Source organism: Primulina eburnea, chromosome 2, assembly GCF_022965805.1.
Source record: "Primulina eburnea isolate SZY01 chromosome 2, ASM2296580v1, whole genome shotgun sequence".
In the NCBI taxonomy this organism is placed as follows: domain Eukaryota; kingdom Viridiplantae; phylum Streptophyta; class Magnoliopsida; order Lamiales; family Gesneriaceae; genus Primulina; species Primulina eburnea.
In genome coordinates this window covers 3,092,475-3,106,563 of record NC_133102.1, presented here as the reverse complement: position 1 = coordinate 3,106,563, position 14,089 = coordinate 3,092,475, and the positions used below count along the sequence as shown (strand labels likewise).

General features: G+C 35.6%; 2 protein-coding genes across 3 annotated transcripts; one reads left to right on the top strand and one right to left on the bottom strand.

Annotated features, from left to right (window-relative positions):
- Positions 1–2,090, top strand: LOC140819863 (N-(5'-phosphoribosyl)anthranilate isomerase 1, chloroplastic). Of its 2 annotated transcripts, none has more exons than XM_073180119.1 (5): positions 1–164; positions 451–507; positions 898–1,157; positions 1,235–1,398; positions 1,678–2,090. In XM_073180119.1, exons 1-5 carry the CDS (start codon positions 155–157, stop codon positions 1,901–1,903), a joined length of 717 nt encoding a protein of 238 aa, XP_073036220.1. In that variant the 5' UTR covers positions 1–154; the 3' UTR covers positions 1,904–2,090. The 2 variants fall into 2 exon arrangements, with proteins under 2 accessions (XP_073036220.1, XP_073036212.1); XM_073180111.1 differs by having other exon boundaries at positions 3–164; positions 796–1,157.
- A 315-nt stretch (positions 2,091–2,405) lies between these two features.
- Positions 2,406–13,917, bottom strand: LOC140819875 (uncharacterized). Its single transcript, XM_073180130.1, is given in 25 exon segments — positions 2,406–2,828; positions 3,443–3,505; positions 3,587–3,690; positions 3,767–3,832; positions 3,942–4,125; positions 4,211–4,301; positions 4,389–4,444; positions 5,516–5,633; positions 6,232–6,356; positions 6,432–6,661; positions 6,746–7,034; positions 7,122–7,249; positions 8,177–8,249; positions 8,337–8,435; positions 8,569–8,772; positions 8,854–8,967; positions 8,969–9,193; positions 9,958–10,417; positions 10,802–10,877; positions 11,037–11,140; positions 11,223–11,314; positions 11,571–11,624; positions 12,137–12,221; positions 13,072–13,202; positions 13,679–13,917. Coding segments are annotated over 24 exon segments (3,258 nt in total). The 5' UTR covers positions 13,182–13,202; positions 13,679–13,917; the 3' UTR covers positions 2,406–2,720.
- Positions 13,918–14,089: the final 172 nt, after the last annotated feature.

The following is a 14,089-nucleotide window of genomic DNA, read 5'->3' as shown; positions in this document are numbered from 1 at the left end:
GGTATTGTATTTATAATGTCTATAGAACTCAATGGTCGTTGACTGAAGAAATAGTGGGGTATGTTTTCAAAAATGGAAGTTCCACATTCAGGCGAGCTATAATTATAAATTTGATAATCGTTTGGTTGTACAAAGATAATCTGCTGCTTCAGCTATGTTCTCAGGTCTCGCTCTCTATGTACTCATCGTTAAGCTGAATGTGTGTTTCGTCTGTTTGCGCGTGTGAGAATGTGCAGTTCAGATGCTTGTGTGAATTCTTCAGAAAGTTTTTTTTTGGGTAATTTATCTGTTTTTTTGGGGGGAAACGAAGCCCTTTTGGTTAGTTTCCTGGAAAAGAAGGTGGTGATAATTAGCGAAATGTGTAATGGTTGTCAATTGTCATGCTATTGGTTTAATGAACGGTCGGTCTTCTCGAATGTGTTTTTGTGATTGTATGTCTATCTTTTCCAGGTGTAAGAGTGGGAAATCATCTTCAACCAAGTGTTTTTACTAAGCCGATATGTTCAGGTATGCCAGAATATTAGTTGCATTGTTAAATTATCCAGAAAATATAATTCCTCATATGGTGGTTGATGCGTATTTCATCCCCTTTCTTTTTCATCCCTTCGTCTCGTAATATGAGTAAATTAGGGTCTTCATTGTATTTAAGTTGGGAATGATGATTTGTTAAGTGAGAAGAAGCTGGTGCAAGAGGAATATACTCAATTAGTAACTTTTGAAGTGTGTGTGCGCGCGCGCCCTATTTGTGTGGAATGTAATGACTCATGACTCATCATATCATCAAATTAATTACAGGTTTAGAAGGGAAAGAAATGATTTTATTAAATAGGGTCTTCCCAAAGATGAAAATGACACGATCATCAAACCAATCAACAATAGTTTCACTTGCTGATATAGGATACAAAGAAGACAGACCTTTAGTCAAAATGTGTGGAATCACATCAGCTAGAGATGCTGCCAAAGCAGCAGAAGCTGGTGCAAATTTTATTGGGATGATTATGTGGCCCAACTCAAAACGGTCCATCTCACTTCCTATTGCAAAAGAGATTTCAAAAGTGGCTCGAGAACATGGAGCTGTACCTGTTGGGGTATTTGTAGATGACGACGCAGAAACGATTTTAAGAGCGTCTAATGAAGCAGAACTTGGATATGTTCAGGTTAGCTCTTTCATCCATCATTACCTTTATTTTTAACTCGTTCTAGCTTTTTATTTAACATCTAATGATATCTGCAGCTACATGGAAATGGTTCAAGGAATGATTTTCATACTGTGGCGAGAGAGAGTAAAGTAATTTATGTTCTTCATGCGAATGAGGATGGCGATCTTCTGAATTTAATAACTGATGAAGAATGTTCTGTTGTTGATTGGGTTCTTGTGGATAGTGCCAAAGGTGGAAGGTATTAAAATAAACTCAGTGTATATTGTTAGCCTCACTATTCCTCAGTCATTTGGCTTTGGCCTCGTTTTCTTTGCTATGAAGAGGTGGTATTTTTTCTTTCAAAATATTTGTGCTCTTGTTCAAAGTTGAATGCAAGTTGCCTTCTGCAATTCAGCTATCATTTACCCTATGTTAATATGTAATTTCATTGTTTCTAATTGTTGACAAATTCATTTATCTTTTACGACGTGTGGGAGTTAGCAGCCATGGCTTAGAAATTATCTTTGCATGTTTGCAGTGGTAAAGGGTTTAATTGGTCAAAATTTAAGCTTCCGCCAATTACAAGCAAAAAAGGATGGTTCCTTGCTGGAGGAGTTAACCCTGAGAATGTATGCAAAGCTCTTTCTATACTTAGGCCGCATGGAATCGATGTGAGTAGTGGCATTTGTGGTCCAGATGGCATACAGAAAGATGAACTCCAAATACAATCATTCATGAAAGCAGTCAATTCAGTGCATTACTGACTAACAATGTCAAAAATTGGTTATACATTTGAAATATGCACTTTTAAGATGAATTTAGTACAGTGTCGTTGATACACACACCAAATAGCATATGGAACATAAGCAAATGAATACAAGATCTGAAGTGTCTTCTGCAACTATCAAGAACATGCAAAAACTGTGATGATACCATTTTCATGGATTGGCATCTATCTTTCCAAGTCATTTTAGTTATTAGTCTACTAGAGCACAACTTGCACTGATGTGAAGAATACTAAACCTTCTGACTCGTTTCGTGGTTTATTATTATCGTATTTATCTAAATTTCATCAAGTTTAATTTTTTTTTTTACCATACGTTCAAATACAGTTTTTGTCCCAAATCATTACTCTGCTCTTATCTATACTTTAGAAATTGTCTTAGACAGCAGATACCATATAGGTAAATGTAACATCAGTGAGCTACATTGATTGCCTACTTAAATTTTATTTATTACAACAATACTTGTACAGAATCATCGAACTCGAGGAACATAATATCAATTAATATTTTGGAGGAGTAGAATGTATACACTAAAACCTAAAGCAACCCTTTACAGGTGAAAGAAGGAATTATAGTGGCTGGATTGATATTTGAAGCAATCTAGGTTATTTTTAATTAATCTCTAACAACACTACTGCAAAACATGTAAACTATTCTTGTCGAAGATTCATTTACTTAAATACTACAATGTCATCATATTCTTTCCTCACAAATACGCTTCAAGTGTCTGTCATCTGTAGTATCTATATGTTGACCCAATTCACGAAAATTGGAACGTAACTGACTTTTTATGCCGTCATATGTTCCACCACTTGCGTTTTTCCATCGTCTTAGCAAGCTCATTTGCCATTGACGCAAAGCTTTCAGCACCACTTTGTAGCTCGGCTGTCCTTTTGCCAAGTTTCTGAAACAAATCAAACACCACTCAACACTGAATGACTGAGAGATGATGCATAATCAGCAACTTCTCTTTGCATTGTAAATTTTAGTGAAATTTGCACGAGTTAGCAGTAGTAAAGGTAATAATACCAAAGCAATATTAACACCAAATATCCCGCCTAATAACAGGGATTGTCTCATTCCAGTATGTGACGTGTTAGTCGAGACTTGACACAATACAAAGAACGAAAGAACAGTGAGACTTCATGTGATCAGCAGAATGTCATTATCCATTATTTCAGATGTCTTCGACAAAGAAACTTATAAAAACTTATTTAGTAGAAGCGAAGCCGGGCTAAATTTTTTGTGCAAAGCTGGAAAGAATCTAATATCCTGCCTAATATATAATATTGGAAAGATGCAAAAACATCTTCTGCCACCACTCCCATAAAAAAGGGACTGTTTAAAAAAATAAAACAATCTACAGTCACCATAGGTCAGAACTCAGAGAAATTACCACCAGTGCTAGTTCACAAAGAACTAATGCTTCAAGCAAGGGACATCTTAATACAGTTAACTCATATCCTTCTAAAATCCTGATATGCGCATAATCACTGAATATATAAGAACTGGTCTTACATCAAGTTTCTCCCCCCGTTCTAGAAGTTTATCCTTTGCTTGAGAAGCCGAAGCTGCAGCATCCTGGAACCAATTACATGGTGAGAATGTGATCCCCAATTTAAGCATTAAAAACACAATTAAGCTGTTTAAGGAAAATCTTACTCCTGTGTTCCTGTATTTTGCAATAATTTCCTCGCGTGTTCGAACCTTTGGATGATTGTCAGAATAACCACCTTCAAATAATCTCTCTCTCTCTCTACCCTTCTCTGAAAAAAGTAACCATTTAGGCCCAACTGATGCTTAAAACCATCATTATCAATAGAAATAAATTTGTCGCTCTACCTTTTATGTCATTACTACTCTTTTGTGAAGTTGACACAACAACTGGCTCATCTATGTCAATATCATCTGCAAACATAATTCGACGAGGATTAAGGCATTTATTTTATTGTTTATTTTGTTATTTGCATAACAAGTAGATGCCCACTCTTCGGTGGGAATGTTGACTCATACTTACCTATGCCAAGTTCCAAATCTTCTTTATCAAAAGAACCAAAGGGGTCAGAGAATGGGAACCTTGAAAACATTCCATCCAAACGCGCAATCATGATTTCACGAGATTCCATGTAACTCATATTCTGCTCTCCTTCACCCCCTTTTAAACCCTTGATCATATTACTAATAAATCCGGGCATTGCACTCTGTTCATTCAAATAAGCAAATTCATTAGAGAGGGGCAAAAAATAAAGGAAAAACCAAACAGAAATAGCTGACGCAATTTGTGACCTGTGCCTTCTTTTGGTTTAGAGTGAAATTAACATCAGCATCTGCAGCGGCAGCAAGGGCTTCATCATGTAGACAAGGTAGATTTTCGAGGCTAGAACAAAAATAGACACGTGTCAGGGCTTTTGACAAACAGACGTAGAGAGAGAGAGAGAGGGAGGAAGATAGAGAGAGGGGAGACCTAAATTCATTTTCGAAGGCCAGAAGAGATATAAAAGCAAATTCACACCCATTGACCTAGAAAGTATAGCATCATCAGTTGCAAGTAATAAAGTTTAACATAGTTAATATAATTTAAGATTAAACTGCCTAATTGCATATTCGGAGAAGATTGAATGATTGCAAATATTCAATTGCCTGTGGTAGCTATGCATAAAAAATTGGGTCATAAGATATAATGAGTAATGATCCAAAGATTCTACATAATATAAATACAAAGCAGAAAACAAAGAATTATAAAGATAAATATCTCCTTCAAAAAGGTGTGTGAATTTCTTAAATCATGTCAGGGCAGTGGGTTCACTCTTTCCACAACTCTTATATTATCATCAAACCACAAGTTAAAACTTTAACATCAGCTTCAGGTAAGATTGCATTAGACAGAAACATATCACAGTTTAACACATCTCTAACTAAACCCAGGTGGCTGACAACTTATGGCATCATTTCTACTCTATTTACCCAAGGAGGGCACTGCATTTACAGTTCCAAGAAACGAACAATTCTAAAGATGGCTGCATGAAGGAACTCATATTCACAGTTTTTTTAAACAGCATATATTTCCTTAATTTATTCTCGTTACCACCTGTCTTTTAAAATTGGTAAACTTGTCTTTTTCTTTTTTTTAATAATGATGTTCCCGTGGATACATGTAGTCCTATACCATTTTCTTTTCACGATTCGAATTTGTGTTGCCTTTTATTTTAACATGTTGGAGTTCCTAAACCACAATCAGACTTCATATTGGTTCAGAAATCTAAACCGACGAGAAATTGGACTGTGAGTCATTTCCTATGCCATGGACAAATGAAGCTCTGCTACCATCAACAAAAAGTCTCTCCAGAAATGATCTTTTATTCAATAGAAACTTCATAAAATAGAGTCATTCTTTACGAGTTTTTGCTAATACTACACTTTTCTCAATTAGCCAAGGAGCTCACTGGACTGGTCATTCCTGTAAGGATCCTAGTTCTTGGACATCTTTATATGATGCATGTAAGATCTCGAGCATAAATTTCTGTCGTTTACATAAAGGAACACTTATAAATTATCATGTGGTGCAGATTGTTTTTGTGTTAAGTAACCAACCAAGGTAATCTGCCCTTCGTCGGAAGCACACATTGTCTTCTCCATATTATTTTTGAAGCTCCACCTAAGAATTGACTTCAATGAGGTATCTCCCACCAGTTCAAGATCTGGAAAAGACCTACGAGAAAAAGACATTGAGCAATACATTGACACTTTCCTTTGCCAATATTTGTTCCCAACTAAATTATATCATAGCCAAGTGAATCTCTCCACCACACACACACACGCGCACACACACACGCACACACATGCACACGCACGCACACACATATGTATATATATCAATTACTGGACAAATTCTTGTCCAGCGTATTTAGTTTTTTACACCAAAAAATGGTTGATGTTAGTAATTTCTACTCTAAGGGGATACGGTGTTGGTAATTCTTCAAAAGCTGAGTAAATTATGATGTCATTGTTTTTTGTCTGGATCACAAAGCCACGTTGTACCTAAATCAATCCATGGACAAGTTGGGTTGTAGTCATTGAGCGAGAAGATTTTCTAGCTCCTACCTCTCGATTCACAATATTTGAATTCAAGATTTTGCTTGAGGGGAACTCAAGATTTTGCTTAAAGAGAATGTTGTAATTATTTAAAATGTTAGATAAATTACAGTTGTTTCACATAAAGTAACAACAATGCAGGGTAAATTGCACATATGCAGTTTAAATCTCATCAGTATCTGAAACACAAGCAAAAAGATGAATTAGGAATTCACCGTATTTCAATTTCTCCAGTTTGATAAACAAAGATCAATCCATACTCTTCCGCATTTTTCTTGAAGATTGTAGTCCAGGAACATGGTTTCTCAAGATTCAGTAAACGTACAAAGTTACAATCACCCTGAAGTCAAGGAATCCTCATAAGAAAGGGAATAAATTACAAATTAAACTGAATAGGGACAATAAATGACAGCACCTGAAAGAAAGACTTTAAGGAGTATGTGTACACAGCATCATTGCAACACAATAAAATATAGGATTCCAATGTCTCGTCCCCTAAACATGTGGGTTGCATGTGGCCTTCCACGCTGGACAAACCACTCAGATTTTCAAGACTGGATTGCAAAGGTTGATTTTCAGCATCAACATGCTCAGTAGACATCACAAAAACGTTTTTTGACCTTTCAGAGAGAGGACGATTTCCTTCTGTGTGCAAAAGGCCTCACAGGACGTAAACATCTGCACATGATATATATGTAGAAAACTAAAAAGAAAACGGGATGGACTTACCTAGTAAATACATGCCTATTGCCATTGAATTTTCCTTCGGAAATATTGTTTTAGAGTTCACCATATTGCCTCTGGAACAATCTATTAAGACTGCGTGCGCATCTCTAGTTAATACAAAAGCAAGCTCTGTGGTAGATTCACTAACAATTTCATTTTCAGAATTATTTATATTGTTTTCATGAGTATCTGGAAAAGTTTTCACCGCCACTGAAATGATTGGTGACCTTGAGCTAGACAAATAATCTGTTATAGTTAACACTGACAATAAACTAGTATCAAGTATAGCAACCTGCAATAAAGTAATTGTGATGTCAGATTAAGAGTTGTCAAACTGCATATAACTAAAAAAAGAACAAGTTCTGATAAACAAATTTACCTGCCCACTTTCATATCCGACAAGAAGTCTGACTCCAGAATTTAAAAACTGTAAGACACGTACAGGAGAATTCAGTAAGGAAAATATAGCTGAACATCGGTTGCTCTCTGCATGTGGCAAATGTTGGTCTGCCAGTAAACAACATAATAGTCACAGCGTTCGAAGAAAGAGGTCATCACAAGTGAATGTTTCCTAAATATTGAAACGAGGCCTTAAATTACAGAGATGAGGGCCTTTTGTGGAAGTTTAACTACGGTTATTACTGGACAATGGGGATGCAGGAATGCCAACAGACCCAGACACTAGATAGAAGCAAATGAAAAAAACAGACAAGTAAACACCCTCATACATCATGTTCTAATGATGCAAGTGATTGGATATTCAACTCATTAACTGACATATAAATTCTAATACTACAGCACAATAATCAACAACATCAGTGAACCAACCCCAAGTACCGAATAAGTCGTTTGCAAATTCAGAAAAAGTAGTTCAGTTCAGATTAGCCCACTTAAAAATTACTGAAGCTGTGGCTTGCTCTTGTTCAAAGGTCCTTGCACTCATAAAGAATGTTTGCTTCCCGGGGATAAAAGCATGTAAACACGGCGAAACACTGGACCTTAAAAAATTAGAGGTGTACTGATTAGTGCACTAAATGAAAATTATTATGGACAAGACACTGTAAAGAAAAAACAGTTCTTAGGATAATTATTTCTAGTGAACTGTATGTTTCTTTCATTTGGCCATGTTTAAATTCCTATGTATAATTCAATCGCAAAGTACCTTCGCAATCATATTGGTTTCCTGTTAACAGATTGTCATATCCTGTTTCATCATTATTGCATAAAAGTAAACTAAAAAACATTTTTGAAAAAATCAAGATAGATCATATTTTACAAGAAAGAATCCATGTAAGCTAGGGGTATAAGGTAATTATGCAACAAGAAGTACCAGGAAATGCTGGCTCATTAGCTCACACAACTGCTCGGAAGTCTAGAAACACAAGTAATCATAAATCAAAATGTGGCAGAGAATTAATATTCGGAAAAAAATACCATCACGACTGGTTTCAGTTATCAGGGTCAAGATTGTCTGGTTGGAATTGCCTTGAAGTATATAAATCAAAACCTAACAAATAAAGGAAAATGTATGAATCACTATTTTTATCTATTTCAGTAAAGCCCGAGAAACATAGAAAATGACTGTAATTCTTACCACTCCGCTTTCATTGCCAACAGCTAAGGTCAAGGTGATAGAAGAAAAGCCCAATGCTGATACTGCTGAACTTGCACCAGAAACTTGAATTCCTTCTATCTGCCAGTAAATGGTGTGGTTATTGTTAACAAATATAATACTGTAAACTCGATCGATGAACTTTCTATCAATTTATCAATATATAACGATGATAGATGCTGAACCAATACCATTAAGAAAGCATTGTGCTAACCTTCAATCGTAAAACAGAAACAAGTGACAGAACTGGAGAAGTGGCATCCCATATTCGAACAGATCCATCTTGATATCCTCCTATATACATCTTCTGAAGTTTATTTGCAGCAGCAGACAGATGACAAGGAACACCACCAGTCAGAGGCCACCGCGAACCCCTCCCGGTCAACACATCATCCTCTTGTAGCTTGGCAGGTGAAAACTGTCTAATGGAACAATAAATGGTCATTTAAATGAAATGGAGAAATAAATTGAATAGACAACATATGATGGATTTCAGTACCTCTGAAAGTTCACAGAAGAAACTGCTATCTCTACCCATCAAATAAAGCTTTCCCACGGTCATACATGGTTCCACAGTGGGTATTATTGAATGATACTGAAATGCATGGACTGAATGATTATGTCCTGTCCCAGGCTTGAAGATAGACAAAGAAGCGAAATCGTAGAAATGCAGTTGTCCCTGGATTGGTCAATATAAATAATGAAGTTGAGCTAAAGTTGTCAGGCTCATGAGCCTTTGGTGTTATAATTACATCAGCAAATGATCCATGGAGCGTAAGGTCAACACGCTCCACACACTTCAGTTGTACTAACCCAGCAGACCATTCAAGATTGAGGATCTGCATAACAAGAAAGTTTCACTAAAAAGACATTATATGACTTCGAAGCTTTGACACTCAACAAGAAAACACCAAGATATTAATAATAAATTTAACCTATATAAAAATAAGTTTCTGGCTTTAAGTTGAAGTCAAAACCAGTTTGAAATATAGTTTTGAGAAACACTGGCAAACATCTCTATTAGAACCAGTATGAGCTGTGCCGTTATTTTCTTAAACCTCCTCTATTATGTGAGATATTTCATAATCTTCGAACAGAGCATTGAAAATCTAAACATGGTGACAACGACTATCCAGTTTGTTCTTGTTCGGAGCATGTTAAATGATGGAAAGTACACACATGGAAGAAGCTTATCATCGGAAATCAAGACGACGGGTTGATTTAAAAATTAGATAATTAAGATGTAATAAAACGAAATGAAACGTGCTACCATGCTCTTGTTGGAACTAATATCAGGCTCATTATTGATATACAAACTCCCACGGTCATCAAGTGAATCCAAATTAAATATAAATGCACAATACCCCTATTGCATTGATATGTGTAACCGCTGCGAGTGAAAAAAAAAAGGTCAAACTGTGCAACTTCATGATTCATTCTAGATAACAACCCCTCCTAACTTGAAGAAGGAAACAAGATGCAGCTATAGCATGGAAAACTTAGATTAGCTGATCGATATCAAGTACCCTTTTACTTTGTATAAAAAGAATAAGCAATTACGCTCGCAAAAGAAGCCAAATATTGGTACAAATGATGAACATACAGTCAAAACTTCTTCAGATCCAATGTCTTCACCACCATATGCAAAAAGTAGGCCTCCACGACTATTTTGTGCTTTGTTCGAAGACCAATGCAAGACAATGACGGGAAGTCTTCTACCTCCAGATGATAATTGTATCTTAACAACATCGTTGAACATGTTTTGGCTTCTCTGACTTTTAACATTGTCAGGTACTGACAGGTTCCAAAGCAAGATATCCCCATCCACATAACCAACAGCTAATGCTGACCCATCAGGAGACACCCAACAGAGAGAACTTATGTCCTTCTCTCCATGGTCATTTTCTGGTGAATCACTTTGGCACGTGTGGCTCTCATTATTGGAAAAATTAAAAACTGGTCCCTCTTTTAGCTGGAGATCCTTGTGGTATCTAACATGTACAGCTCTATCTTCAGTAACATCCCACAGAATAATCAACCCATTCTCATAAGCAACCAAAACCCTGCAAACAAATTGAACTGCTCATTGTTGTAGATCTCGATATTATAATAAAACACCCAGAAAATCTCCAATCACCATGTGTCTCTAAATGAACAAGGCAGGTTGAACTTTTTCATTTTTCAACACTTCCGTATAATTCCTTGCACAATACCATTACTATCTATGTATTTTATTGATTGCCATCAGTCTTTTCTCCAATGAGCTCAATATACAGATGACAGCACAAAACTCAATGGAAGTTACAATAATATCATCAAATGTTATAAATACAGTACAGCAGTTTAAGAAATTAGAAACACTGAAGAAGCAAACACAGAGCACACAAGATAATTGTGCTCAAACAGCTAGGACTCTGAATTGTAACTCCACGCATTCTTCCAGTTACCTGTTTCCATATGAACGAGGTTGGGAGAGCACACCAACAACGGACTGATTATCAGGCAATGAGATCCCAGATCCTTCTGCACAAATTTGACGTATAAATTAAAGATAGGGATCCATTGTTATTGTAGACCAGCTAACCCCCTAGGTGTATGAACCAAAACTCGTTCACATCCAAAAATGTAATTCCATTCAAGCTACTCAACTACATTGACTAATTTCAACATATTTTCAATTACCAGCTACAAGATTAGGAGGAATGTGATACGGCAATTGAATAAGTTTCCCTCCTTCAGCATCATGCTTCAACACAGATAAGAATCCGTATTCATCTCCTAGATAACTGAATGTCCCAAAAAATAAAATAAATTAAGCATGAAAAGGTAAATAATCCAAAAAAGGGCTAAGATTCCTCATTTTCTTACATGAAATGGGTAGATGGAATAACAGAAAATGCTGTTATATTGGACTCCCACTGAATATTAGAAGATATACACCTCTTTCTTAGATCCCAAACCTGTCAAAGTTGCATAAACATCCCGTGTTAAGGGAAAAATATCCACTGTCTGAAGAGAGGAAAAATCAGGGGGTTGATGTGAACAATGATTTTTATGGGAAAGATCCAATGGTGATTAAGCAAAAGGTGGAAAATTTCAAACTGGGGATAATTTAGATATCTTTTGAAGAAAAATAAATAAACACAAAGATTGCAGGGGGTCAAGAATGGGACATTTCACCGTAAATTGTCATGGACGACCTGTATAAAACCATACCTGAATTTCATTTTCATTGGAGACACTCACTAAAAAACCTTGGTTTTGCAGGAACTGAAAAGGAGAAAAAAACAGAGAAACGGAGAGTATTCAGAAACTAAAATCTTACTAGATTAACCAGGATCCAAAAAGAGATTAGTGCTTCAATTATACTAAAAGTCTATTGATCCTCGAGAAGGTGAAAACATTAGGCTTTAGCATTATCGTAAATACCACTTTGAACTAGTTTTCAGACAATCTAAATATAAGTAAATAAGGCCCTTCACCATCTGATAAAAAAGTCGTGGAGAAAGGTGATCGATTAAGTTGGAAATATGTGAAAATATCCAAACATACGACTTCTTCAGAATATCTTCACAAATCTAAATAAAAGTGTTTATTATATTTTATAGCATCTATACAAAATGAGCATCTAAAAAAAGGGTTAAGAACTTTGTTCGACTCCTGTGGTGAATATATGGGACCAAAAAATGCAATCCTTGCAATCAACAGATATGCAATAAATAATTGAGTTTGGCACCGTTCCATACAGACAGATAGACCAAAACAATATGACATCAACCAACCTCTAAGTTTTTAAAGGGCAAGGCTTTTGGAGATATGAGAAGGCCTTCAATGTTGTCACCACCTATCACTTTAATCCTGCCATCCCTGTTATTCCAATCAATCAGAAAGAAAAGATTCATTAAGAGGAACAAATGGATAAACACATGTTGAAAGACCATAATTTGGACTTGATGTTCCAATGACCACTCTGCTGAGTAGCTCTGTCCATCATCCCTCGAGACATGACAAGAAGCAGCAGTGACAATTGTGAAGCTCGGTCAGGAAAAAAAATGACAATATTTAGTAATAATGAGAAGACCAAGCTACCCAGCAAGAGGAAAAAACCGAAAGTCCTCTGGTTATTTTAACTACTACATACCTAGTTCAAATCTAATTTTTCAAAATTTCATGCTTTTGTTTAAATGAACACTTATTTGTGACAATTATTATTGTATAATCAATGCCATAATTAAAACTTAAAATGTTAGTATTCATTGAACGGCCCGGAAGAAAGAATTTTCTACTTCTAGTCAAATGATGGCAACTCGATGCTCATTAAAAAATGTAGAGCCCCCACTATGAAATGTTCTCTTTTTTCACAGGTTGACTGAGGTGATGGCCCATAAGAATTTAAGGTGAAACATAAACGGAATCAGAGTTGTCCCTAGACAGAAAAGAATGGGTCTGTCAGTATGTTAACAACAAAGAAAACTTGGGTATGTAATGCTATATGGATAATCACTCAATAAAAAAATGGCAAAAAGAAACCTGATATTTCTCAATTCAGTGACTAAGTTTAATATATATCTTAAGTGGCAATAAATTTGTTGCTTGATCACAAAGTAAGGGTACCATACATGAAAATTGACATAATTAGTTTGTGGATTTGTGCCAAAGAAAATTAGTCGATATAAAACAGAACTTCAATGAATTGCATGAAGAAACTGAAACTCACAGTGTCCCTATTGCCAAGAGGCGCTGGATGGGGTCAAAGGCAAGAATTGATGCGGTAGACGGGATCCCATAATGAACAAAAACACGGGGTGCCTGGGCCGATAATTCCATACTTTCAAGTGGAGAATTCAGCTGAAGAAAAAATTGAATTTTTTTTTATGAAGTTGTACATATAAATAGCCAGGAATCAATATAGAACCAAACAAAAAATGTTATAATCGAATTCATGAAAACCACTTTCAGCAAAAAAAAATTGCACCTGCCAGGTATATATTTTTGAACAAATTCAAAATTAAGAAAACCAATCGTCTAGCATTTCAGGTTGGTCATAATAACACTTCCAAATACCTAATTGCTATGGTTTTATTCAAGAGTATCGTTCTAGCTCGATTGGGTAAGAAAAGTAAAATACTCGAGATCAAGAAAAGTTTCCCAAAATTAGCTTGCTCCGATTATAATATCCACCAGAATCAATACATTTCACACGGTTAATTTTCATTCATCGAATTATTCTGAAATTTTTACAAAACATTGCAGATTAAGTGAATAAAACCATAACAATTCTCGGGCAGAGAGTACAGAAAAAGGTAAATAACCAATTTAATCACCTCATGAGAGCGCGTCGATGGTTGCAGTTGATTCAGTTTTTTTGGACTAATTTCGCGAACATAACAGGGAAGAAAAAATGAAAGCAATCTACATAGTAATTTGAACTTACCCTCTTTGAAATTAATTCATCGTACTTAATTCTTTAAAGATCCAACAAAATTTCTATAAAATCTACATTTTTTACGTGCAAATTTAGTTGACATCAAAATAACAATGATAAATAAACAATCTTGAATTAGATAGTGTCATGTTTTGCTCTGATCGTTGACCAAAATGAGGCTTGGGGAAAATAAATTTTTACTGATATAAAATAAAATGCATTTAAAGATCATCATATTATTAAATATTTTTATTTAACTTCTAAAATTATTAAATTCTCCTTTCAGCATATATTTTCGAAGTATTGAATT

What these genes read in the sequence shown, in the direction of transcription:
- LOC140819863 (XM_073180111.1), top strand. An exon ending in CAGAACTTGGATATGTTCAG is followed by an intron (nt 1,158 to 1,234) that starts GTTAGCTCTTTC and finishes TGATATCTGCAG; the next exon opens with CTACATGGAAATGGTTCAAG. An exon ending in GATAGTGCCAAAGGTGGAAG is followed by an intron (nt 1,399 to 1,677) that starts GTATTAAAATAA and finishes GCATGTTTGCAG; the next exon opens with TGGTAAAGGGTTTAATTGGT.